This window comes from Rana temporaria, chromosome 10, assembly GCF_905171775.1.
Source record: "Rana temporaria chromosome 10, aRanTem1.1, whole genome shotgun sequence".
NCBI lineage: Eukaryota > Metazoa > Chordata > Amphibia > Anura > Ranidae > Rana > Rana temporaria.
Window position 1 is genome coordinate 82,503,651 of NC_053498.1, and position 25,061 is coordinate 82,528,711.

Below are 25,061 nucleotides of genomic sequence, written 5' to 3' on the forward strand. Positions count from 1 at the left end.
TGCCCTCTGCCCACTCTATGACTCCTGTGAACAGTCACTAACACTGGGCCTGCTGTGCATAGGAACCAATCAGCTTCTAGCTTCAGAGTGTTCAGTTAAGCTTTGAAAATGAAAGCTAGAAGCTGACTGGTTGCTATGCACAGCTTCTCCAGTCTTATGAATGTGATTTCCAGGGACAGATTCAGATATGGTGGATTTGTGTCTCAAAATGGCCAAAGTTTTTTTTTATATTGGGTTCACACTGGTGCGAACACAGACATTGCATGAGAATCGCCACATTGCTGTGTATCACCCTTTACTAAGACCCCTTTCACACTAAAGCGTTTTTACAGCATTTTAGCGTTAAAAACAGCACTCTTAAAATGCTCTCCATGCATCTCAATGGACCCTTTCACACTGAGTCCTGCAAGCAGCATCTTTGGAGCAGATTTTGGGCGTTGAAAAAAACGCCCCTCTCCATTGAAATGAATTGAAAGCGCTGTAAAAAACGCCTTACCCTTTCACACTGAGGCACTGCAAAAACGCTCTAAAACGTTAGGGTCTTAGCGGTGCTTTACCAGCACATTGGGATTGCAGATGAGGCTTCGCTCTAATAACGCTCAAAAGGGGCCTAAGGATGAGCTTCGGCGCGTTCGCCGGAAGTTGGCACCGCACTGTGCTAATCACAGGCAGGGAGATATTTCCCGATGCTCGGCTGCAGAGATCGGGAAATGTCTCACTGCCTGTGATTAGCGCAGAATGGTGTTGACTTCCTGGCGGGCTCTGCACATGGACTGTGCGAACACGCCGGAGCTCATCCTTACCCTTTACCTTTAGGTAGATGCTAAGTGTACGGTTTTGTGCTAGCTGTCAGTGCAGGTAAATTTAAGCAGGCCTATGCTGCAAGCTGGGCCTGCTTGTTTGGTTTAGTGTAGCAGTAGGTGACTGGTATGTACTTCAGCTCTTGGGCGTCTCCCCTGTTTCCAGTGAAAACATTTCTGGAAAAGGGGCAGGGCTGAGTGCTAGAGTGACATGGGGTACATGTGAGGATCTCTGACCAATCCCCATCTAGGATTGGCAGGGGGCAGGCTTCCTACTTATACCCATGGTCAGCCTGCTGGAAGGGGAGTTGTCGGCCAGTGTTGCTCATCTTCCTTTAAAAAAGTAATTAGTTACAGTTACAAATTACTTGTCCGAAAAAGTAATTGAGTTAGTGACTCAGTTACTTCATTGGCAAAGTAATTAGTTACTCAGCAAAGTAACTGACTTTTCTTTTGCCGACGTATAAGACGACACTGTGCCATCTGTAAACATGCCTCACTGTGCCTGTAACATGCCTCACTGTGCCTGTAACATGCCTCACTGTGCCATCTGTAACATGCCTCACTGTGCCATCTTGTAAGTAACGGCGTTTATTTAAACGCCGTTACTTACAACACTGTTGTCGGCTGGGTGAACTAAAGTATGGAGTGCTAGACTGTTGTGCAGGGGGAGGGGGTGGAAATCCGGCAGGGGAGCCCGGGAGCCTCTCCTTAATGGTCATGGATAGGTGCCCAGGAACAGGAGCTAGGAGAGAGTTGCTCTGCACGGTCCAGAGTAAGTCCTTCAGGAAGGATCCAAAGCATGTGTCGGTGAGTGGAAGTGCAGTGGAGAGATCTGGAAGAGGCATGCCAGGGGAGCTGGGTGCAGAGCCTGAGGTAGAGACTGTGGCGTTTGTGTCAAGTTGATGCAGCCATGAGGGCGGGCAGGATTTGCAAGTCAGACCGCTGGGATCAGTAGTCCATCACCATTACACCTACTACCTGTTGTCGCCATGAGGGGTACTGCAGGCCCCAGGCCTTCAACTGTTTCATCTTCTACATAACCACTTGCTTACTGGGCACATATACCCCCCTCCTGCCCAGGCAAAATTTCAGCTTCCGGCACTGCGTCGCTTTAACTAACAATTGCGCGGTCGTGCAACGTGGCTCCCAGACAAAGTTGACGTTCTTTTTTCCCCACAAATAGAGCTTTCTTTTGGTGGTATTTGATCACCTCTGCGGTTTTTATTTTTTGCGCTATAAACAAAAAAAGAGCGACAATTTTGAAAAAAAAAATCAATATTTTTTACTTGTTGCTATAATAAATATCCCAATTTTTAAAAAAAAAACTTAGTTTTTTTCTCAGTTTAGGCCGATACGTATTCTTCTACATATTTTTGGTAAAAAATAAAATCGCAATAAGCGACTGGTTTGCGCAAAAGTTATAGCGCCTACAAAATAGAGGACAGAATTATTATTTTTTTTATTATTATTTATTTTACTAGTAATGGCGGCAATCTGCGATTTTTATTGGGACTGCGACATTATGGCGGACACATAAATATGCACTAATTACTGTATAAATTTGACTGGCAAAGAAGGGGTTAAAACTAGGGGGCGAGGAAGGGGTTCTCCGGCATTCACGTGTAGCGATACCCCCTCAGGAGCCGCTGGTTGATTTGGGATCTACTCTCTTTGTTTGGCTCACCCCTATTTAACTGGCTCGAACCCTCCCTTGACACATCAGAAGCGGTGGATGTACCTCTGCTTGGCTGGGGTCACAATAGCAGGGATACAACATGCAATGACAATGTATCAATAGTATTACCTGCATCAATGGATGGTCCCTCAAGATGAGGAAAGTACACTCCACACAGTCAATAGAGTTAAACAAAAAAGGATAAGTTTACTTCATGTAATTTAGAAGAAAACAAATATACGTGTAGCGCTCACCCCTGAAGGAGCCGCTGTTTAGTTTGGGATCGGCCTATTTAAGTTACCTTCTTGACTTGGTCTAGGGATGATAGCTGTGAGTGTGAATAAAGAGCAAGTGTCCAGATGTCAATTGAGTTTTCAATGCTTTATTCCAAGGCCTAACATGGCCAACATCAACATGACACACAATAGAGAAAAGTTGATGAGCGTAGAGAAACTTTGGTATCAGGCCTTGGATATGAAAGAGAGCAAGCCTGCTCTCAGCAATAATGTAACCCAATTCGTCGCCACCACAATCAGGGTTGGTAAAGTGCCCCCGGACAGGCGTCTATCAGAGGCCTGGCAGCCGGAGCGCCACTTAAGGATCACTGGGAGGAACAGGCCTCTGCCACAGGCTTGACAATTTGAGATTTGTGAAATTAGATTGAGCGAATCCTCCCAGTCAGTTCAGATAGTGTCACCCACTGACAGCTTGAGCATACCTGTCATGCAGTGTAGTGACTGGATCCCCGATGGTTCGTCTAGGCCTCCTGGACAACCTCTGATTCTAGGTTCTCCCGAGCCAATCCCCCATCGCACAGCTCCAGGCTTAGGATCCTCTCAGCAGAAGGTTGGGACCCAGCCAGTCGCTGGGGCCTCTCTCTAGGTTGGGATGAGGCTCCGCATGGTGCGTGACCTCAGTAAAGCAGGTCACGGTGGCGGGGCCCATGGATGCGCGCACCCTGAAGGTGGATGCCGCACCTGGAACTCGGGCCCCGCACAGAACAGAACGGCCCAACGGCGGTTGCCCAGATATAATCCCTCTCAGCATGCCCAACAAGGGAAGAACTCCTCTGGGAAAAGGTGGGTCTGTCAGAACCCCTCTAGCGCCAGCTGCCACCCGGGGGTGATAACGCACCCCCGGAGCGCAGACTGACCCAGAGGACAAATTCTGAAATTGGCAACAGCCTAAATTTCCATAAACTGTGAATGGGAGTAAACTAATCCTCCCATCCCCCACTAACTTCAGCGTAGCGCCCGTACTGAAAAGTAAGGGGGCGCTACATAGGTTTGAAACACAGAGAAACAATTGCTATGCAATGGCACAATATGATTCTGCAAGGGCCCTTGCGGGAATCAGTAAATAACAATGATGACAATATCTGAGCTAAGAATGGTACCATTCAGTTAAACTAAACTAGTGTAAGCAATCTATGCCTGAGAGCTCCCTCTAGCGGACAGTCCTGCGAAACAGCTAAGAAACGTCTCGAGACTAAAGTCCACGTTGCGGCTGGTTGGTGCACGTTAAATATATAATCCGCAAGTGGTGAACGATGTGCTCTCTCACCCGACAGGTCCGATCCGCCGGAGCTCTCCTCAAGAGGGGCGCGTTAGTAGATCACTGCTCCACAGCACAAGGATACCGGCATCAGGCTCTCCACTGTTTCAGTTGTCAGCTGGGCAGCCTCTCCGATCTCCTGGAACACGAGCTGGGTAAGGGGTCTTCCTTCCTTCTGGATGCACCACACGGAAACGAAGAGAGAACAATCTCTATTGTGAATTGGAGAAGTGCGAATTCCATCGTGAACAGGTCAAATTCCTGGGTTATTTAATTTCCACTGCTGTTTTTTTGATGGACCCAGATAAACTTTCAGCAGTTCTACAGTGGCCTCGACCCGTGGGTTTATGTCCTCTGCAGCGTTTTCTTGGCTTTGCCAACTGTTATCGGAAGTTTATTCGTAACTTCTCGTCTCTGGTCAAGCCCCTGACTGATATGACCAGAAAGGACCATTAAGTCCATTAAGGCTTTGAGAGTCTCAAGGCTGCCTTTGTTTCTGCTGCTGTGTTGGCACATCCTGATCCTACCTTGCCTTTTATCCTTGAAGTTGATGCTTTTGAGACTGGGGTTGGCGCACTTCTGTCTCAACGTCCTAGCTCTGAGAGCGATATGCATCCGTGTGGCTACTTTTCCAAGAAACTGTCACCTGCGGAGTGCAATTACGAGATTGGTGACAGAGAGCTGTTGGCGATCATTTTAGTCCTGAAAGAATGGAGACATCTTCTTGAGGGTACCACTGTGCCGGTTCTCATTCTTACTGACCATAAGAATCTCACATTCTTGTCTGAGGCTAAACGTCTCTCTCTCTCTCTTTGTCACAACAATTTTCATCCTCTTCCAAGATGGAGTTGGTTCCGGTTCCTGTGATTTCTATTGATCGTATTCTGGCTACGGTTCGCACCAGTCTCACTTCTCCTTTGGGTGACAAAATTCTTTCTGCTCAAGTCAATGCTCCTCTTGGGAAACCGTGTGACCGCTGCTTTGTCCCAGAGAGTCTCCATACTGCCGTGCTCCAGACTTACCATTCTCCCAAGGCTGATGGCCACCCTGGGAAGAATCAACTCTTTTGGGCCATTTCCCAACAATTCTGGTGGCCTAGTCTACATGCTGATGTAACCGCCTTCGAAGCTGCCTGTTCCATGTGTGCTCAGAGTAAGACTCCTAGACACCTTCCAGTGGGCCTCCTACAACCCATACCCAATGGAGAGAGGCCCTGGACCCACCTGTCTATGGATTTCATTGTGGAGTTACCCAACTCCCAGGGCAACACAGTTATTCTTATGGTGGTTGACCAGTTCTCAAAAATGTCTCATTGTATTCCACTTAAGAAGTTGCCCACTTCTAAGGAATTGGCTTCCATTTTTGCTCGGGAGATCTTTTGCTTACATGGGCTACCCAAGGTGATTGTCTCAGACAGGGGTTGTCAGTTTGTGTCCCGGTTCTGGCAAGCTTTTTGTGAAAAGTTGGGAATTCAGCTTTCTTTCTCCTCTGCGTATCACCTGCAGTCTAATGGGGCTGCAGAACGAGCCAATCAGTCCTTGGAGCAATTCCTACGTTGCTATATTTCTGACCATCAACAACTGGTCAGACCTCTTACCGTGGGCGGAGTTTGCTCACAATAGTGCCTTGAATTCTACTTCCCGATTGTTCCTGTTTTATGGCTAACTATGGTTTCCAACCTTCCATGTTGCCTGAATTGTTTGTTCCGCAGAGTATTCCTGCGTTAGAGGAGCATCTCTGTGGTCTTCATTCCACTTGGGCACAAGTCCAGGAAGCTTTGCGACATGCTAACGGTGGGTATAGACTCCATGCTGACCGCAGACGCCTGCCTGCGCCTTCCTACCAGGTTGGGGACAGGGTCGGGCTGTCATTTCGCAACCTCCGACTTCATGTTCCTTCGCTGAAGTTCGCACCTCAGTTTATTGGGCCTTTCTATATCCATCGCAGGATTAACCCAGTGGCTTACGCGCTGGACCTTCCTTCTAGTATGCGTATCTCAAATGTGTTTCATGTCTCCTTATTGAAACCTTTTGGTCTGCAACCGCTTTTCCACCTCAGTGCCACATCCTCATCCTATACAGGTTGAGAACCAAGGGGAGTATGAAGTACAGTCCATTGTTGACTCCCACAGGTTTCCGTGGGCGCATACAGTACCCACTGCATTGGAAAGGGTACGGTCCGGAGGGTCTCATCCTCGGACGTACATGCTCCTGTCCTCCTCCGTGATTTCCATAGACATTTTCCCCTCAAGCCCGGTGGTCCTCCAAGGAGGAGGGGTCATTGAGGAGGGGGTACTGTCAGGGCTGGGCTCAGCCCTTCCTTCCCTGAGCTGGCTGCTCTCTCCACAGCGACTCACCTGTTGATGATCTGGCTGGTCAGTCCTGCCTACTTAAGCCTTTCAGTTCACTTGCTCTCTGCCTTCGCCCTGGTCAACTTCACAGAGACTTTCTCCTGCATTCCTGTTTAAGACTTTGCTTGGCTGACATCCCTCCTGGCTCCTGATCCTGCTTGCTGTTCTACTACGTTCATCTCTGGCTCCCTGACCTTTGGCTTGTCTGAGTATCCAATCTGGTTCCTGAACTCTGGCTATGTTTTGACTATGCTTACTGTTTATGTTTTTATTATTATTATTATTAAACAGGTGTAATTTAACTGCACTTCTGTCTCGGTCTGATTCATGTTTTCTGACATGATTCCACCACTTTGTGATAACACCACCACCTTATAGATTGGCCACTCACCAGAAATACATATATATACACCTTTGGTTCATCAATGGGATAACCACTCCACTCAGAGGATCAGACTGCACTTGTCAGGGAAGGTTCCATCTACTGATGACTGCCTGATATGTGGCATGCAGTACTGTGGTCCACCAGCAGGTGTCTCCTGGCAGTCTGGAACTGCCAGGGGAGCTTTCCCCTGGTGGTGGGATTATGTGATCTTTGGGCTGCAGTACTGGTGTCCACCAGCGGGTGGTTCCTGGCAGTGTGGGGCCATCATCATCTCCTGCAATCAGGTTTCACCTGAGTCTGATTGCAGGAGATGTGTAAAAATACCTGGCAGACACACTCATACTTTGCCTTGGTATCTTTCCTTGCGCCCTGACCCTGAACCTAAGAAGCTCTGTATCTGTACCTGATCCTGTTCCTGTCTGTTACCTGAACCCAGGGCCGGACTGGGAATAAAAACCAGCCCTGGAAAAAATTTCATACCAGCCCCACAGCATTATTATACCAGCGTAACAGCATAGCGTCATTATTTTCTTGTTCCTGAAAGGGAAAACCATACATTTTAAAGCACATTTGAAGAATGTATTATATATAGATAAGACCAGGACTTTTTTTCTCAGAGAATAGGTGCAGGAACTCTCCCTTTTGGAGTTACCTCGTCTTCACTACTACCTACCTCCGAGCACCGTTCCTTGGTCCCTCCCCCTACCCACCTCCCAGTACTGCCCCTTTAATTTGTTAATGATAACAAGAAAAAACGTAAAATACATACCCTGCAGCCAACAATAGACCTCCAGCAACAACAGACCACCCTCAACAAAATATGATATCCCCGCGGACAGTATTAATAGACCCTCCAGCAGCCAGCTACAATAGAATGCTCCCGCAACAGTAGATCCCTCCAGGCAACAACTGACTCTCCCAGCAACATAAGACCCACCCCAGCAAAAATGTACCTCCAGCAACAGTAGACCCCCCTGCAAAAATAGATCCCTTCCAGCAACAATAGATCCCCCAGCAGAAATTGACACTGTAGCACAATCCAGCACCACTTGACATCACATACATTCAGTGCTAGAGGTGCCGGAACTGCATTCCCCTGCGTTCCCACTGAAAAAAAGTCCTGGATAAGACAGATATGAAATCACATAGGGCTTTATATATATCAAAAGTGGTAAAAGTGATCAATCATCAAGGGGGACCCCAGGAACTCAGAACGTGGGGGGGGGGGAGGAACCACCTGCCACAGAAAGAATACACTAAGGTAAGGGGGGTGGGTTACTGATATAGGGGGGAAACCTTTATATCAGTGCCCCCTAACATTATCGTATTTACTTCCCCCCTACATCAGTGACCCCTCTCAGACTGGCCTAGCGGTGCTGTCACTGACCTCCTCTCAGGTGCACCATGCAGGGCTCAGTCAATCGGCTCCAGCTCGGTGGCTCTGGTTTTATCCTATAGTCTGTGCCCATTAAATGCAGCCTCACTGTGCCCATCAAATGAAGCCTCACTGTGCCCATCAAATGCAGCCTCACTATGCCCACCATTGCAGCCTCACTGTGCCCACCATTGCAGCCTCACTGTGCTCATCAAATGCAGCCTCACTGTGCTCATTAAATGCAGCCTTACTGTGCCCATCACTGGCGGGGTTGGAGAGCACATGGGTGGGGGCAAAATGCAGGGGGGAGTGGAGAGTACAGGGGTGGGGAGCTGAGAGTGCTGGGGGGGAGCCAAAAAGAACAGGGGTGGAGAGCACTAAAGGGCTGGAGAGGGATGGGTGGAGCTTGAGAGCACTGGGGGGGGCAGAAAGAACAGGGATGGGGAGCACTGGGGGGGGGACAGGGGTGGAGAGCACGGGGGCAGGGGTGGAGAGCACTGGGGGGGCAGGGGTGTAGAGCACTGGGGGGGCAGGGGTGGAGAACATGGGGGGGGGCAGGGAACAGGGTTGGAGAGCACTGGGGGGGGAAGAGGGGTGGAAAGCACTGGGGGGAGGAACAGGGGTGGAGAGCACTGGGGGGGGCAGGGGTGGAGAGCATGGGGGGCAGGGAACAGGGTTGGAGAGCACGGGGGGTACGGGGGTGGAGAGCACTGGGGGGGAACGGGGTGGAGAGCAGTTGGGGGGCAGGGGTGGAGAGCACTGGGGGGGGGACAGGGGTGGAGAGCACGGGGGGGGAACAGGGGTGGAGAGCACTGGGGGGGGAGAACAGGGGTGGAGAGCACTTGGGGGGAAAACAGGGGTGGAGAGAACTGGGGGGGAGAACAGGGGTGGAGAGTACTGGGGGGGAACAACGTTGGAGAGCACTGGGGGGGTACGGGGGTGGAGAGCACTGGGGGGGAACGGGGTGGAGAGAAGTTGGGGGGGGCAGGGGTGGAGAGCACTGGGGGGCAGAACAGGGGTGGAGAGCACTGAGGGGGGAGAACAGGAGTTGAGAGCACTGAGGGGGGAGAGAACAGGGGTGGAGAGCACTGGGGGAAGAACAGGGGTGGAGAGCACTGGGGGGGGGGAGAACAGGGGTGGAGAGCACTGGGGGGGGAGAACAGGGATGGAGAGCACTTGGGGGGGGAGAGAACAGGGGTGGAGAGCACTGGGGGGAGAACAGGGGTGGAGAGCACTGGGGGGGGGGACCGGGGTGGAGAGCACTGGGGGGGAGAACAGGGGTAGAGAGTACTGGGGGGGGCAGCGTTGGAGAGCACTGGGATGGTGGCGGGGGGGCAGAAAGAACAGGGGTGGTGAGAACTGTGGGGGGGCTGGAGAGTGTTGTGGGGGAGGAGAACACTGGGGGGGGGGGAGTTCAAGCATAACTGGATAGGAGGATAAGCAGGGTGGCTGCATATAGAGGAAATTAGCTTTCTATATTCCTCCATACAGCCGCGGAATGCTTGATTCTCCTCTCCCTCCTGCAAGCATTCAGCGGCTATATGGAGGAATATAGAAAGCTAATTTCCTCTGTATGCAGCCCCCTGCCAAATCCGATCCTCTTATTGGGCACATAGGGCGGACTGTGCGGTGGGCATGAGCTCCTGTGTATCATCAATGAGCTGGCTGGCTGCCTGGGTCTATGTTTGTCGGTGACGCTGTGGCACGGTCCCGCCCCCCTAGACCGGCTCGTGTGATAGGCTGAACGCTGATTCTATCTACTATCACATGAGCCGGTCTAGGGGGGGCAGGAAATCCCGTTGTATCTACAGTAATCATACGCCGCGTAAGTCCACGGATGCGCCGTCGTATCTATGCGCTTGATTCTGCAAAGAAGATACGCCTGAATTTTGGCTCCATCCGACTGACGTAAGTCTCCTACGCCGTCGTATCTTGGGCGCATGTTTACGCTGGCCGCTAGGGGCCATTGATTTACGCGTCGAATATGTAAATGACCTAGATATGTCGATTCACAAACATACTTGCACCCGTCGCAGTAAGCTACGCTGTTTATGTAAGGCGTACGTCCGGCATAAAGATAAACCACCAGATAGCAGGTGTAAGTCATGTTAGGGTATGGACTGAGGAACAGCTGTCGGATTTTACGTCGTTTGTGTAAGTCGTACGTGAATGGGGCTGGGCGTAGGTTCAGTTCACGTCAAAGGCATTGAGCCGTTGTATCTTAGGGAGTATATGCAACGTGATTCTGAGCATGCGCGCGCATGCGCCGTTTGTTCGACCCTTCATTTACATGGGGTCACGCTTCATTGTAATACATCACGCCCACTACCTGCCTCCTTTGAATTAGGCGGGCTTACGCCGGCCCATTTACGCTATGCCGCCGTAACTTAGGGAGCAAGTGCTTTGTGAATACTGGTCTTGCCTCTCTATGTTATGTCAGCGTATTGCATATGAGCTGCGCTACGCCCGCTCAAATATACGCCGCTCTACCTGAATCCGGCTAAATATTTTTAACTTTTTGTTATAATATTATCCCGATTTTTATTTTATTTTTTATATTTTTTTCCTCAGTTTAGGCCGATGCGATTTTTTTAAACAAAAATATGTAAAATAATACGTAATAAGCGTATATTGATTAGTTTGCGCAAAAGTTATAGCGCCTACAAAATAGGGGATAGATTTGTGATTTATTTTTTATTTTTTACTAGTAATGGCGGCGATTTTTTTTTCTCAGGCCTGCGATATTGCGGCGGAAATATCGGACACTTTTGACACTATTTTGGGACCATTCACATTTATACAGCGATCAGTGCTATAAAAATGCACACAGAGCTCCACGTCACTGCTGTCACTGCCGATCGCGGGTACCTGGTGGACATCGCGGCCGCCAGGCACGCGCATCGGCATCTCAGCGATGCGCCAGGCACAGTTTTTTCCCGCTGCGCGCCCCCAGCGGCGCGCGCGGGGAATGCAAATAAAAGGACGTCCAGGGACATCCACCCGGCAGTTGAGAGCAGCGTTGTGGACGTCTTTCATCTACAGCGCGGGTCTCAAGTGGTAATGGCTGTGTGTTGAGTTATTTTGAGGGGACAGCAAATTTACACTGTTAGGCCTCATTCACACTTGGCCGTTCGGGTCCGTCTGTCGGAGACATGTCCGCTGACATCCGACCCGATCCGACCCGCTAAAAACAGACGTATGGGGGCCACGTCCCCATCCGTCCATGCGGATCAGATCGGGTAAGATCTGATGAAAACGGACATACTGTCCGTTTTCATCAGATCGCTCCATAGGGACACATCGGTGCCCGACACGCCCCTCCCCGCTCAGTAAGCAGAGAGGAGCTTGTCATCGTCGGCTCAGCGGAGATCTGCGGACTGATCTCCCGTTGAGCCGACGGGAGCAGGCGGACTCTGTAGCGACGGAGTCCGCCAAGTGTGAATGAAGCCTTATACAAGTTGTACATTCACTACACAACATTGTAGCAAAGTGTCATTTCTTTAGTGATGTCACATGAAAAGATATAATAAAATATTTACAAAAATGTGAGGGGTGTATTCACTTTTGTGAGATACTGTGTATATACCGTATTTATCGGGGTATTACGCCCACCGGCGTATAGCGTGCACCCCGAAAGAGGACCCGCATTCCTGTAAAAAAAATTTTTTAGTACTTACAGTTTTGGTGTCTTGCGCGGCGTCCATTGGCGGCCTCGTTGGGTCCGGCGTCCATTGGCGGCCTCGTCGGGTCCGGCGTCCGTCTGCGGCTTCGGTGGTGTCCTCCTCGTCGGGTCCGGCGTCCTTCTGCGGTGTCCTCCCCGCTCGATCCCCGCTTCCCGCGCTGAGTTTGAACCACTGCGTCGGCATATACCGAGGGCAGTACACTCGGGTATAGTTGGGCAGGTTCGGCTCCTCTCGCGGTCACGTCCTGTGCGTCCAGGACGTGACCGCGAGAGAAGCCGAGCCTGCCCGACTATACCCGAGTGTACTGCGCTTGGTATATGCCGGCGCAGTGGTTCAAACTCGGTGCGGGAAGCGGGGATCGGCGTATATCGCGCACCGACGATTTTGCCCTGATATTCAGGGCAACAAAAGTGTGCAGTATACACCGATAAATACGGTATATATACAGTAGATGTGCACACTGTGTATATCTATATATACCAAAATATGTACAGTAAAACCTTGGATTGAGAGTAACTTGGTTTGAGAGTGTTTTGCAAGACAAGCTAAATTTTTTAATAAATTTTGACTTGATAAACGAGCAATGTCTTGATATACAAGTAGCATCATGTAACTGAGTATAAAACAGATGAGAGGTGCCTCTAAATGTAGCAATATGACATTTAATGAAGGTACAACATTTAGCTTCCGGGGGAAAGGTGTCCATAGACCATCCTCCACACCGCCATCGATGTCCTACCTTCCACGCTAAGCTTCAAGCCTCGCTTTTTAGATCGCTCTACTGCAGGGTAGTCTTCCCGATCACCATTGCAGACTGAATGCAGTGGAAGCCGGCGGTGTGGAGGACGGTCTATGCGGACAGCTTTACCCTGCTGGATTTTTCATTAATCCCCTTGGGGAGGCTGCCATTTGTGGATGGACATTTTATGGGTACACGACCTTTCACATTGCTATAATCTTTTTATATGAACTATAAACTGAAGGACTTATGAATAAATGTTTGTGGAACAAATCATCTGAGTTTCCATTATTTCTTATGGGGAAACTCGCTTTGATATACAAGTACAGAAAATGTCATATTTATACAATTCATCAAAAAAAAATCTGGGTACTGGGTAGACATGTGCGGTTCGTTTCATTCCACATTAATATTCAGACATTCGGACTGAAATTTTAATCGAATTTTACAACGGACACCAGTCGAATTCTAACCATACACATTGCTGAAATCAAAGACTTGGGGGGTTATTTACGAAAGGCAAATCCACTTTGCAGTACAAGTGCACTTTCAAGTGCAGTCGCTGTAGATCTGAGGGGGGACATGCAAGGAAAATAAAAAAACATCATTTTAGCTTGAACATGATTGGATGATAAAATCAGCAGAGCTTCCCCTCAAAGAAAGATATAAATGGGATTGGCTTTATGCATTGAACACCTGTGCATCCTAGGATGACCATGTGTCCCGGATTGCCAGGGACAGTCCCGCATTTTGCATGTCTGTCCCGGACACATTCATTCCAGGACAATACAGTGTCCCGGAATGAAACTGACACAGCCACCCCCCCCCCCCCCCCCCGGCCATTCTTATGCCCCTGAAAAAGGCCGCCACATCACTGCTTTACTCACTGAGAGTACTTGTCCTGGCCGGTGCATTGCCATGAAATAAGATTTGCCATGGAATGAGATGGTCCGCCTCCATCTCATCCTATTGGCTCACTCATGTCACGTGACAAAACATCAGTCATAGCTAGGCTATCATAGGGAGAGGATCTCCTCTCCCTGTGATAGCCCGATAGCACTGTCAGCAGCGTGCCTCCCGCCAGCGCTAAGTACACCCCGTGCCCGCAGCTCTACTCCCCGATTAAGTACACCCCGCGCCCGCAGCTCTACTCCTCGTCCCCCGCACCTCTACTCCCCGTCCCCCGTTAAGGCTCAGGGAACGGGGCGAGTCTAAATATTGCGCATGTGCAGGTTTACGCTACTAACGTAGCCAACGCTAGGTCTACGCTAATAGCGTAGACTCGCCCCGTTCCCTGAGCCTTAACGGGGGACGGGAGTAGAGGTGCGGGGGACGGGGAGTAGAGGTGCGGGGGACGGGGAGTAGAGCTGCGAGCGCGGGGTGTACTTAATCGGGGAGTAGAGCTGCGGGCGCGGGGTGTACTTAGCGCTGGCAGGAGGCACGCTGCTGACAGTGCTATCACAGGGAGAGGAGATCCTCTCCCTATGATAGCCTAGCTGTGACTGATGTTTTGTCATGTGACATGAGTGAGCCAATAGGATGAGATGGAGGCGGACCATCTCATTCCATGGCAAATCTCATTTCATGGCAATGCACCGGGAATGCCTGAAGGAGCACAATCCCCGCCCCCTGCTTGTGATTGGAGAAATCATAAATCCCGCCTCTTGTGTCCAATCACTGTTCTGTGATTCATTACAGCACAAGCTGATTTTGGGGAAGGGAGGGTGTCTCTGAATGGTAGTTTGGAAATGTGGTCACCCTAGTGAATCCGTGATGGTGAAGATGGCCCTTCACACTAGGGGTTGCCACCCTTTGTGGCAGCTGAGCTTCAAATTTCCAGCCCTCACTTTCCTGAGGCACAGTGATTGGAGTGTGGGCAGACACAGAGGGGTAGGAGGAAGAGGAGCAGATTGAGGTAGATTCACAAAGAGTTGGGCCGGCCTAACTCAGAATCTACGCCGACGGATGTACAGAGATACGCTTAGACATATCTAAGATACGACGGCTTGCGCCGTCCTATCTTAGATTGCAATTTTTCTGATGGCCGCTAGGTGGCGCTTCCATTGCGGCCAGCGTAGATTATGTAAATGAGGGGATACGCCGATTCACGAACGTACGCCAGGCCGATGCAGTACTTTTACGCCGTTTACGTAAGAGATAGGCCGTGTAAAGTTAGAGCTAGGCTCTGATGGAATAGTAATGTTAAGTATGGCCGCCGTTCCCGCCGCGAAATTCGAAATTTTTACATCGTTTGCGTAAGTCGTCCGCGAATCGGGATTTACGTCGTTTACGTCTCACGTCTAAATCAATAGGCCCGTACGGCGTACTTAGCCGCAATGCACACTGGGAAATGTAGTCGCCCGGCGCATGCGCAGTGACAAAAAACTTCAAAAACGTGAGGTCAAGCCTCATTACCATGAAACACGCCCCCCCCAACCCATTTGAATTAGGCGCCCTTACGCCCACTCGTTTTAGGCTACGCCGCCGTAAATTAGCAGGTAAGTATATTGAGAATCATTACTAGCCTAGCTAATTTACGGTAGCCTAAACAGGCTACGCTACGCCGCCCTAACTTTATGCCAGTGTACCTGAATCTACCTCTTTGGGACTAAAACTGCAACACAGTTTCAAAATCCCCTCTGCTCCTGAGCTGTACATAGCCTTTATTGGATTGCTTGCAACTGTATTGAGATGTAGTGTATTTATGCGCTGCGTCGCAGTACAGAGAATGTACCCTGTCAAAAGTATTTGATTTTTGTATATTTGCTTTGCAAAATAAACTTAAATATTGCCTTTATTGGATAGAATGGGCTTGTATTGCTTGCTGAGGGTTTTTTTGTATTGCTTGCTGAGGGTTTTTTTGTATTGCTTGCTGAGGGCGGTCACAGTCACACACACACATAGGTTTATGGGAGATCTAGCAGAGACTTTTCTCCCGCCATCACTGTGAGGGGAAAGGAACACGCTCCACCATAGCTATCAATGAGGAGTGCATGTGGTGCCCCCTAGCGGAAAGAGGCGGCAGGGCTGTGTCTCTGACAAGATGGACGCCCAGGCTCCGCTGTGAGGACAGACTCTGATAATGGAGGACACCCCCGGGTCGGCTCTGGTTACACTCCGCTTCCTTAGTGACGCAGGCGCCTGGAGATGGCGTTCGTGCAGCCTGGAGCACGGCTAAAATGGCGGAGCTGGAGGTAGCGGAGAGGTCAGAGGGTATACCTAATGACATGGTGTGTGTGTGTGACTCGGCCATTGGGTCCGGCGGTATGTCTGTGCCCGGGTGGAGCAGGGTCTCCTCTATAGGTGTCAGTGCGGACATGTGTCAGGCTTAGGAGGGGGAGGTCCGGGCTGTCCTCTGCTGACATTTCCCGGCTCCCCCGTGCCCCCGGGCTTCCCTTGCCTCGTCCTTGGGATGCCGTGCAGAGGATGGATGTAGTGTAATCTGTGCACAGCCCTCTATCGCTTTTCTTATGATCTTCCTCTCATTACCATCTCTCTCGGTACCGGCTCAGCAGACTTCTGCCCAGTTGTATGGTAAGGCTTTCACCATCATCCTCAATGCTGTTCTTCCATTATTCACAGTACGTTGTGGCGGGTCGCACTGTACCCTCATCGGTGGGTCGTGACGAGTCACACGTGGGTTGCGATGGGTGGCACTGTAGCCCCCCCATTGGTGGGTTGCGACGGGTGGCACTGTAGCCCCCCCATTGGTGGGTTGCACTGTAGCCCCCCCATTGGTGGGTTGCGATGGGTGGCACTGTAGCCCCCCCATTGGTGGGTTGCGATGGGTGGCACTGTAGCCCCCCCATTGGTGGGTTGCGACGGGTGGCACTGTAGCCCCCCCATTTGTGGGTCGCGGCGGGTGGCGCTGTACCCCTCCCCCCATCGGTGGGTCGCGGCGGGTGGCGCTGTACCCCTCCCCCCATCGGTGGGTCGCGGCGGGTGGCGCTGTACCCCTCCCCCCATCGGTGGGTCGCGGCGGGTGGCGCTGTACCCCTCCCCCCATCGGTGGGTCGCGACAGGTGGCGCTGTACCCCCCCATCGGTGGGTGGCCCTGTACCCCCCCATTGGTGGGTCGTGATGGCTGGCCCTGTACCCCCCCCCCCCCCCATCGGTGGGTCGCGACGGCTGGCGCTGTACCCCCCCCCCATCGGTGGGTCGCGACGGCTGGCGCTGTACCCCCCCCCCCATCGGTGGGTCGCGACGGCTGGCGCTGTACCCCCCATCGGTGCGTCACGACGGGTGGCACTGTACCCCCTCATTGGTGGGTTGTGGCTCATCACCCAAAGGAGACCTTTATCACACAAATTCTAGTCGCCTCTATGTCTGGGTGTATTCCTGTACAGACAGATGTGTGATGTATGAAGGTGAGACTGATTTTCTCTCGCTTACATTCTGTAGGGTGTTGGTTCGACTTTTCATTTTTTTTTTTTGTGAGGAGGTGAACTTACACTTTAAGTAAAGTTTGGGGAAAAGAGGCAGCAATGTGGTGCGTTATTTATGATGTGTGAGCTCTGCTCCCTTCACAGCACACACCAGCGGGCCGCAGTATAACAAGCCCTGGGTGGTCAGGGTCAGGATTCATTGAGTCGCAGTCGCAGCCAAGGAGGAACTTCTGACTCGCACTGTAATCATGTAGTAAATGTGTCTCGCTGCTCTTATTTAACATTGCCATGCTGTGTGACAGAACTACACAGTATTCACACCTGAGCTGTACACTGCAACATGCTTTTGGAGCGGTGGATCTTTATTGCTGTATGTATACCAGGGTTTGACAAATTTGCTTGGAATCTAGGAGCCAGCTAAAAAAGTTAGGAGCCAGAAAATGCGCCCCGTCCTGACGAGCTTGCGCGCAGAAGCGAACACATACGTGAGCAGCGCCCGCATATGTAAACGGTGTTTAAACCACACACGTGAGGTATCGCCACGATTGGTAGAGCGAGAGCAATAATTCTAGCCCTAGACCTCCTCTGTAACTCAAAACATGCAACCTGTAGATTTTTTTTAAACGTCGCCTATGAAGATTTTAAAGGGTAAAAGTTTGTCGGCATTCCACGAGCGGACGCAATTTTGAAGCGTGACATGTTGGGTATGAATTTTCTCGACCTAACATTATCTTTCATAATATTAAAAAAAATGGGGATAACTTTACTGTTGTCTTATTTTTTAATTAAAAAAAGTGTAATTTTTTCCCAAAAAAATGCGCTTGTAAGACCGCTGCGCAAATACGGCGTGTCAGAAAGTATTGCAATGATCGCCATTTTATTCTCTAGGGTGTTAGGATAAAATATATATATATAATGTTTGAGGGTTCTAATTAGAGGGAAGAAGATGGCAGTGAAAATAGTAAAAAAAATTACATTAGAATTGCTGTTTAACTTGTAATGCTTAACTTGTAATACCAACGGCCACCACCAGATGGCGCCAGCTCACATTTGGTGGTAATAACTTGTAATACCAACGGCTCACCACCAGATGGCGCCAGCTCGCGAAAAGAAAACTTTTTTTTTTTTGCCTACCTTCCAAGCCAAGTCGCCAGGACACTATTTCTAGTCGCCCTGGCGGGATTTGTCGAGCCCTGATGTATACATTGGGGTGCCAATGAATAACAATGCACATATACCCATGTGTCACTTTACCACAATGCACATGTATGAATGCAGCCTATGTACATAAACCAAGGCAGTTCTACTTTAATCAAAATTCACAACTTTGTTCTTACATTGGAACTAATTTCACAGTTTCAAAGCAGTGGCGGATCCAGAGTCTAGTCTCGGGAGGGGCACTACCAGAATTTTCTTTGGGAGGGCAATTTATCAGGGAAATTACTGGTGTTAGCGCTTCAATGATCACGGCACCATGATTGTTATGGTGTCAGGATGATTGAAGCGCATTATTTCTATTATTATATTGTAATATACAATGAAATGGTTCAACTCGCCATAATGCAGAATCGGTGGGAGCCCCGAGTGTGTCACTTGCCACCGTTGCCTGCCACACGTTGCGGATTGTCACCTGCCACACGTTGCAAAATGTCACTTGCCTGCCACTAGATGCGGATTGTCACCTGCCACGTCACAGATTGTCACTTGCCACGTCACCTGCCACGTCACAGATTGTCACTTGCCACGTCACCTGCCACCAGATGCAGATTGTCACTTGCCACCAGATGCAGATCGTTACCTGCCACACGTTGCGGATTGTCACTTGCCACCTCACATGACACACCTTGCGGATTGTCACTTGCTAAGGTGGTGTTTTGATTGTCAGAGTCAGGCAGCAGAGAGATGATGTAATCGCTCTGCTGCCTGCACAGTGAGGGTGGAAGTTACTGCAGGGATGCAAGGCGGGCATGGGGCGGTGAGACATGATGTAATCTCCCTGCTCCCACTCCCCCCAGCTTGTTGATTGGCCAGCCGCCTGCACACCCACAGAGCTGACCGTCCACTCTCCGGCGCCCGCAAATTCCGCAACTAAAACTAATTTCTCGGGGGTGGAAATTGCCCTGTTGCACCCCCCGGATCTGTCCCTGTTTCAAAGACTGTGATCAGTCTGGCTCTTTATTGCAGAAGAGACATGCAATATCCCCTCTGCAAAAAAATAAACCTACCTACTAAACCCAAGATAATATTTATGCGCTTGAAAAAAATAAACGGTATATCTTGGTGACAAGAAAATGATAATAAGGCTGCATTCACATCTAGACGGACGAAATCGCGGCGTTTTGTCGCCGCAAATCGCGGTAAAAATAGCGGCGTTTTGTACCGCGATTTGCGGCGACAAAACGCGGGTATTGTCCGCCTAGATGTGCCCCAAGATGACCCCCTCTATGGAGATGATTGCCATCTCCTAGCCGAACGCTCGAAGACGCCTGAAAAAAAGGTCCGGGACCTTTTTTCACGCCGCAGGCGACAGGCGTCCGGCGTTCGGCGTGGAGATGTGAACCATCTCCATAGAGGGACATGTATTTCCAGCCCTCTGGCGGCAGAGGCGTAGCGCTACAGGCGTAAAAACGCCTAGGTGTGAATGGGGTCTAACTCAAATCAAACAGCAGCATCTAAATCGCTAATCCGAGTAGGATGTGTAACAAGCTCCAAGCAATAATTAAAAGTACGCTATCCTTGTATTCCGTATAAGTTAATAAATAACATGAGACACAATAAAAGTGCAAAAAGCATATGATGAACTCTTCCTAAATTGACATATCTGTGCAAATAAAGTCCATATAAAATGTGCCAAAAAAATGTAATAAAAATGTGTGTGTGTGTGTGTGTGTGTGTGTCCTCTTCCTTTGCTGTGTAGGAATTAGAGCTGCACGATTAATCGTGAAGAATCGAAATCGCAATCTTTTTCCCTTCCCGATCTTTAAACGTGTGTCACGATCTGTCTAACTAGTGCAGAGAGTTCTCACAGCTGGAAAAACAAAATCCATGCAGCCTGCCAAGTTTTAATACAACACAGGAATAAGTGTAAACAAATTATCTTTTTGTTCTTTTATCAAAGGAAAGAACTGTGGTGTGTAGATGAAGGAAGTTTAACCATTTAACCAGTTCCCGACCTCCTCATGTACATTTACGTCAGCAGAATGGCACGGACAGGCACATCCACGTACCTGTACGTCCTCTGCTAGACGTGGGTGGGGGGTCCGATCGGGACCCCCCCCCGGTACATGCGGAGGTCGGGTCCGCTCGGGGAGCGATCCGGGACGACGGCGCGGCTATTTGTTTTTAGTCGCGATCGCTCCCCGGAGCTGAAGAACGGGGAGAGCCATGTGTAAACACGGCTTCCCCGTGCTTCACTGTGGCGGCGCATCGATCGAGTGATCCCTTTTATAGGGAAGACTCGATCGATGGTGTCAGTCCTACAGCCACACCCCCCTACACTAGTAAACACACACTAGGTGATCCCTAAATGTTACAGCGCCCCCTGTGTTTAACTCCCAAACTGCAACTGTCATTTTCACAATAAACAATGCAATTTAAATGCATTTTTTGCTGTGAAAATGACAATGGTCCCAAAAATGTGTCAAAATTGTCCGAAGTGTCTGCCATAATGTCGCAGTCACGAAAAAAATCGCTGATCGCCGCCATTACTAGTAAAAAAAATAAAAATGCAAAAAAACTATCCCCTATTTTGTAAACGCTATAAATTTTGCGCAAACCAACCGATAAACGATTATTGCGATTTTTTTTTTTTTTTTACCAAAAATAGGTAGAAGAATACGTATCGGCCTAAACTGAGGAAAAAAATAAATTTTATATATGTTTTTGGGGGATATTTATTATAGCAAAAAGTAAAAAATATTGCATTTTTTTAAAAATTGTCGCTCTATTTTTGTTTATAGCGCAAAAAATAAAAAACGCAGAGGTGATCAAATACCACCAAAAGAAAGCTCTATTTGTGGGGAAAAAAGGACGCCAATTTTGTTTGGGAGCCACGTCGCACGACCGCGCAATTGTCTGTTAAAGCGACGCAGTCCCGAACTGTAAAAACCCCTTGGGTCTTTAGCCAGCATATTGGTCCGGGGCTTAAGTGGTTAAAGACCAAACCCTTTCTGACATTTGTTGCTTACAAGTAAAAAATCGTTATCTGCTAGAAAATTACTTGGAACACCCAAACATGATATATATATTTTTAGCAGAGACCCTAGTGAATAAAATGGTGGTTGTTGCAATATTTTATGTCACATTGTATTTGCACATTGTTTTTTCAAACGCATTTAAAAAAAAATACACTTTAATGAATAATAAAAAAAAAAAAAAACGAAACAGCAAAGTTGGCCCAATTTTTTTGTATAATGTGAAAGAAGATGTTACACCGCGAGAATTGTGATCTTGAGTCTAAGCAAAACATTGTGATTCTCATTATAGTCAGAATCGTGCAGCTCTAGTAGGAATGATAACTTGCACCCTAAAGGAATCGCCACAAGCAGAATAACGTCACGTGTGAGGCCCCTCCCAACACGTTTCTCAGTAACTAGCATCGTCTGGGGATATGAGCCTTGCATCCCCAGACGACGCTGGTTACAGAGAAACACGTTGGGAGGGGCCTCACGTCCCTCAAGTTGGCCTGACCATTTTGACCTGCTGGTTGTTTGTAACACATGCTGTGTAATTCCTTCAAAATCGTAAGTGTGATGTTCTTATATTAAAATCTTGGAATACTACACCATATGGTCCTCTGTACTTTAACTTCCTCCATTGAGTCTTATATTGGCTTAGGAGATCTTGGAACCTTTGCATGTAAGATCGTGGTATGTATGACTATTATGCAGCAAGGCGTCTGATGGTCTCCTTGTGGTATCAGAGCAGCTGGTAAGGAGCTCATTAATCACTTGTGGCGATTCCTTTCGGGAGCCCTCTTTCTTCGGTGGTGCACAAACTATTGATGTTTTTTGATATATAAACATTTTTATATAATATGCTTTTTTTTAACACATTTTATATGGACTTTATTTGCACAAATAAACCTACATGCCTGCTTGCAGTCTTTTTTTTAGAATATACAATGAGCTGCACAGCTCAGTTTACATTCTGGCACAGATCCTGTGTGTCGGGGAGGACTGAACTCCTGCTCAGATGCAGGAGTGGCATCCATCCTGTACCAGCCAATGAGGACAGCTGCAGCCCAGCACCCAGTAGAGGATACCAGCAAGGGACATTGAACTGGTAAGTATTTCGGACTTTAATTCCTCTTGAACCACTTATGGACTGACCCATACACATATATGGAAACAGGGCAGCCACTCTGGGCTGAATTGCATACATGCATGTGACCCAGCATATCCAGGTAGGGGTACCTGGCCTTCAGAAAAAAACGAAAGACCCATCTATTCTGAGGGTTAAACTGAAGGAAAATGGATGCCAAGCGCCTTGAGGCGATTCAGTTCACATTTGTAGCGCAATATAAGTAATTCACTCACTCACCCAGCATATCCAGGTAGGGGTCACGTGCGCCCGTTCTGTTCTGTGATTTGATGATTCCAATGGTTTATGGCCATGAATCTCAGTATAGAGTCCTGTGTTTACTAACAACACAGGGCTCAGTCAACGCTGTATCCTGGCCTAGGCCAACAAGGCCCAGGCCTAGGGCAGCACTTTGCAGGGGGGCAGCACGGAAAGAGTCCCTACCGTCTTGCGCTACACTGTTAGTGTAACAAAAGCTGCTTCTAATTTTGACTTTCCTATCATCCTGGACCACAAACCTTCCTCACTGTGCTATATGTTTTTTGCTGTACCATTGGCATGGTTATATCTTCTTAGTCCTCTCCATAAAATTATCAGAAATTTGTAGGTAGCACTTTTTTTTTTTTAATTTTGGATAGAGTAAGGGAGGGTTATAGCCCCTGTCAGTTTATTTTTTACCATCTCCGTCCCATTGCAGAGATTTTCCTTAATTTCCTGCCCCATAGCCAAACAGGAAGTGAGAGGAAATCTATGCAAATTAAGGAAATCCATCCCCCCAGGCCTTAAGAACTAGTGTCCCCACTCAAACATTTCAGGACGGGTCTTAAACAGAAATGGGTGGCTCATATTTAAATTAGGGGGTGCACGAGTTTAGTCAGGCCTAGGGCAGCACAAAACCTAAATACACCCCTGGGCTCAGTACACGGAGCAGCGATGTGGCTGTTTTAAAAAGGGGGGGAAAAAAATCGCCCACATAGATTAGTAAAAGCAGCACATAATGCACACATTATACATTGTTTGGCACACAGTTAACCCTCTAATTGTCCCTAGATGTTAACCCCTTCCCAGCCAGTGTCATTAGTACAGTGTCAGTGCAAAGTATTAGCACTGATTGCTGTATTAGTGTCCCTGGTGATGTCAGATTGTCCGCCGCACTATCACAGTCCCGCTTTTTCATAGCAGAAAGCAAGCAAAACAAATATATATTTCAAAATCTTTGGTATTCGTTTATATAATAATAAAAAAACCCAGAGGTGTTAAAATACCACCAAAAGATAGCTAAATGTTTATGAAAAAAAATGATATAAATGTCATATGTGTACAATGTTGTATGACCTCACAATTACCAGTTAAAGTAGCACAGTGCTGAATAGCAAAATATGCTACGGTCATGAAGGGGGGTAACATTTTTCCAGAGGTCAAGTGGTTAAAGAAACCCCATGGGCAACAAGGAGGTAAAGCCCTGCAACCAGTCTAGTGGTGGGTGGGTTGAGTGAGTTCTATGTCTTGTATACGGTTGAATGATTGCACTATGTATATGTTGTGTTGTTTTATGACATAACAATAAACTCTTTTTTTTTTTTTTAAATACTAACAAACTTGTATTTGCTTTCTTTGTTTTGCAGGATTGAGCTGCCACATATGGATTACTATGTAATTCATGAAGTTTATGATGGTGACTTCTCCCAAGAACAGTTTGAAGCAGAATTAGATGCTGCACTGGAACACCAGTATCAATATATTGTGATTGAACCAGCACGCCTGGGAGAAGAGACAGCCCGCTGGATTTCAGTGGGCAATTGTCTACACAGAACTTCAGTTGTAACAGGAATTGTTTGTCTTTTGACACCTCTTGGCCTTCCTAGCTCCTCCGTTCATTATTTAGGATTACCAGCCGGAGCCTTAAGTGTGGCATGTGCTGCCCTTTATAGTGTATCCTGGCAGTCTGATCCATGTTGCCATTACCAGGTCGATCTGAGTGGGGAAAAGCTAGCACTGCTCCCCCCAGGGACTCTAAGGACTTCTTCTCCTGTAGTATTGGTCCGGAAAGAGGACACGCAACGCAAAAGACTACACAATTTTATTGCACTGACTGCCATAGTATACTGTACCCAAAAGGTTTTTGAGTTGTGTATAGACTGGTAGCATAAATGTTCTTACAGTAAAGATACTGACTAATTATTTGTCCTTCTCCTTTATATCATGGGTCTACATTTGTAAGAGTATCACGTTTTGGGTGTGGGGAGGCTCTACAACCCCTAGTGCTTCTGTTCTTCTCATATTACAGGGCATTCTCTGGCAACTGTCTTTTTTTTTTTCCAACTCCGAGAACACTAACCGGAGACATAATCAATTTTGCGTTCATACGCTGTCTCCATCCTGGTTCGCATCATGGTAGGAAATTACTTTTTTGCTTTGTTTGTTATGTCAGTATATATTTATAGACATATTAAGCCGATATGGCCACAGAATGGCAACTGTGTCTTAAAGTATAAGTTCACCTTTTTGAAGGACGTTGCATGTTCTGCTAGTTTTGTAGGGTGTAACATGTTCCAGCATCTCCAAACCCCCCACTGTGACAGCGGGCAGGGGATCTCCACCCACAGAGCCACATCATTCATTCACAGTTTCCTGTGAATAAATAAACCACAAGTACTGTCAGCCATTGAAGCTGATAGTTTTTAGTTCCCAATGAACTATGGAGCTGGTGAGTGCTGTAGTAGTTCATTGATCTTCCTGCTCTCAAGTAACTGATAAAAATGTAATTTGGGTACATTGTTGTATGACCCTGCAATTGTCATTTAGAGTGCA

General features: G+C 48.4%; 1 protein-coding gene across 5 annotated transcripts; it reads left to right on the forward strand.

Annotated features, from left to right (window-relative positions):
• The first annotated feature begins 15,542 nt into the window (after window positions 1-15,542).
• Window positions 15,543-24,431, forward strand: LOC120915254 (transmembrane protein 11-B, mitochondrial-like). Of its 5 annotated transcripts, none has more exons than XM_040325618.1 (2): window positions 15,543-15,758; window positions 23,876-24,431. In XM_040325618.1, the coding sequence occupies exons 1-2, from the start codon at window positions 15,712-15,714 to the stop codon at window positions 24,393-24,395; spliced, it is 567 nt and encodes a 188-aa protein (XP_040181552.1). In that variant the 5' UTR covers window positions 15,543-15,711; the 3' UTR covers window positions 24,396-24,431. The 5 variants fall into 5 exon arrangements, with proteins under 5 accessions (XP_040181552.1, XP_040181554.1, XP_040181555.1 ...); XM_040325620.1 differs by having other exon boundaries at window positions 15,549-15,769; XM_040325621.1 differs by having other exon boundaries at window positions 15,706-15,794.
• Window positions 24,432-25,061: the final 630 nt, after the last annotated feature.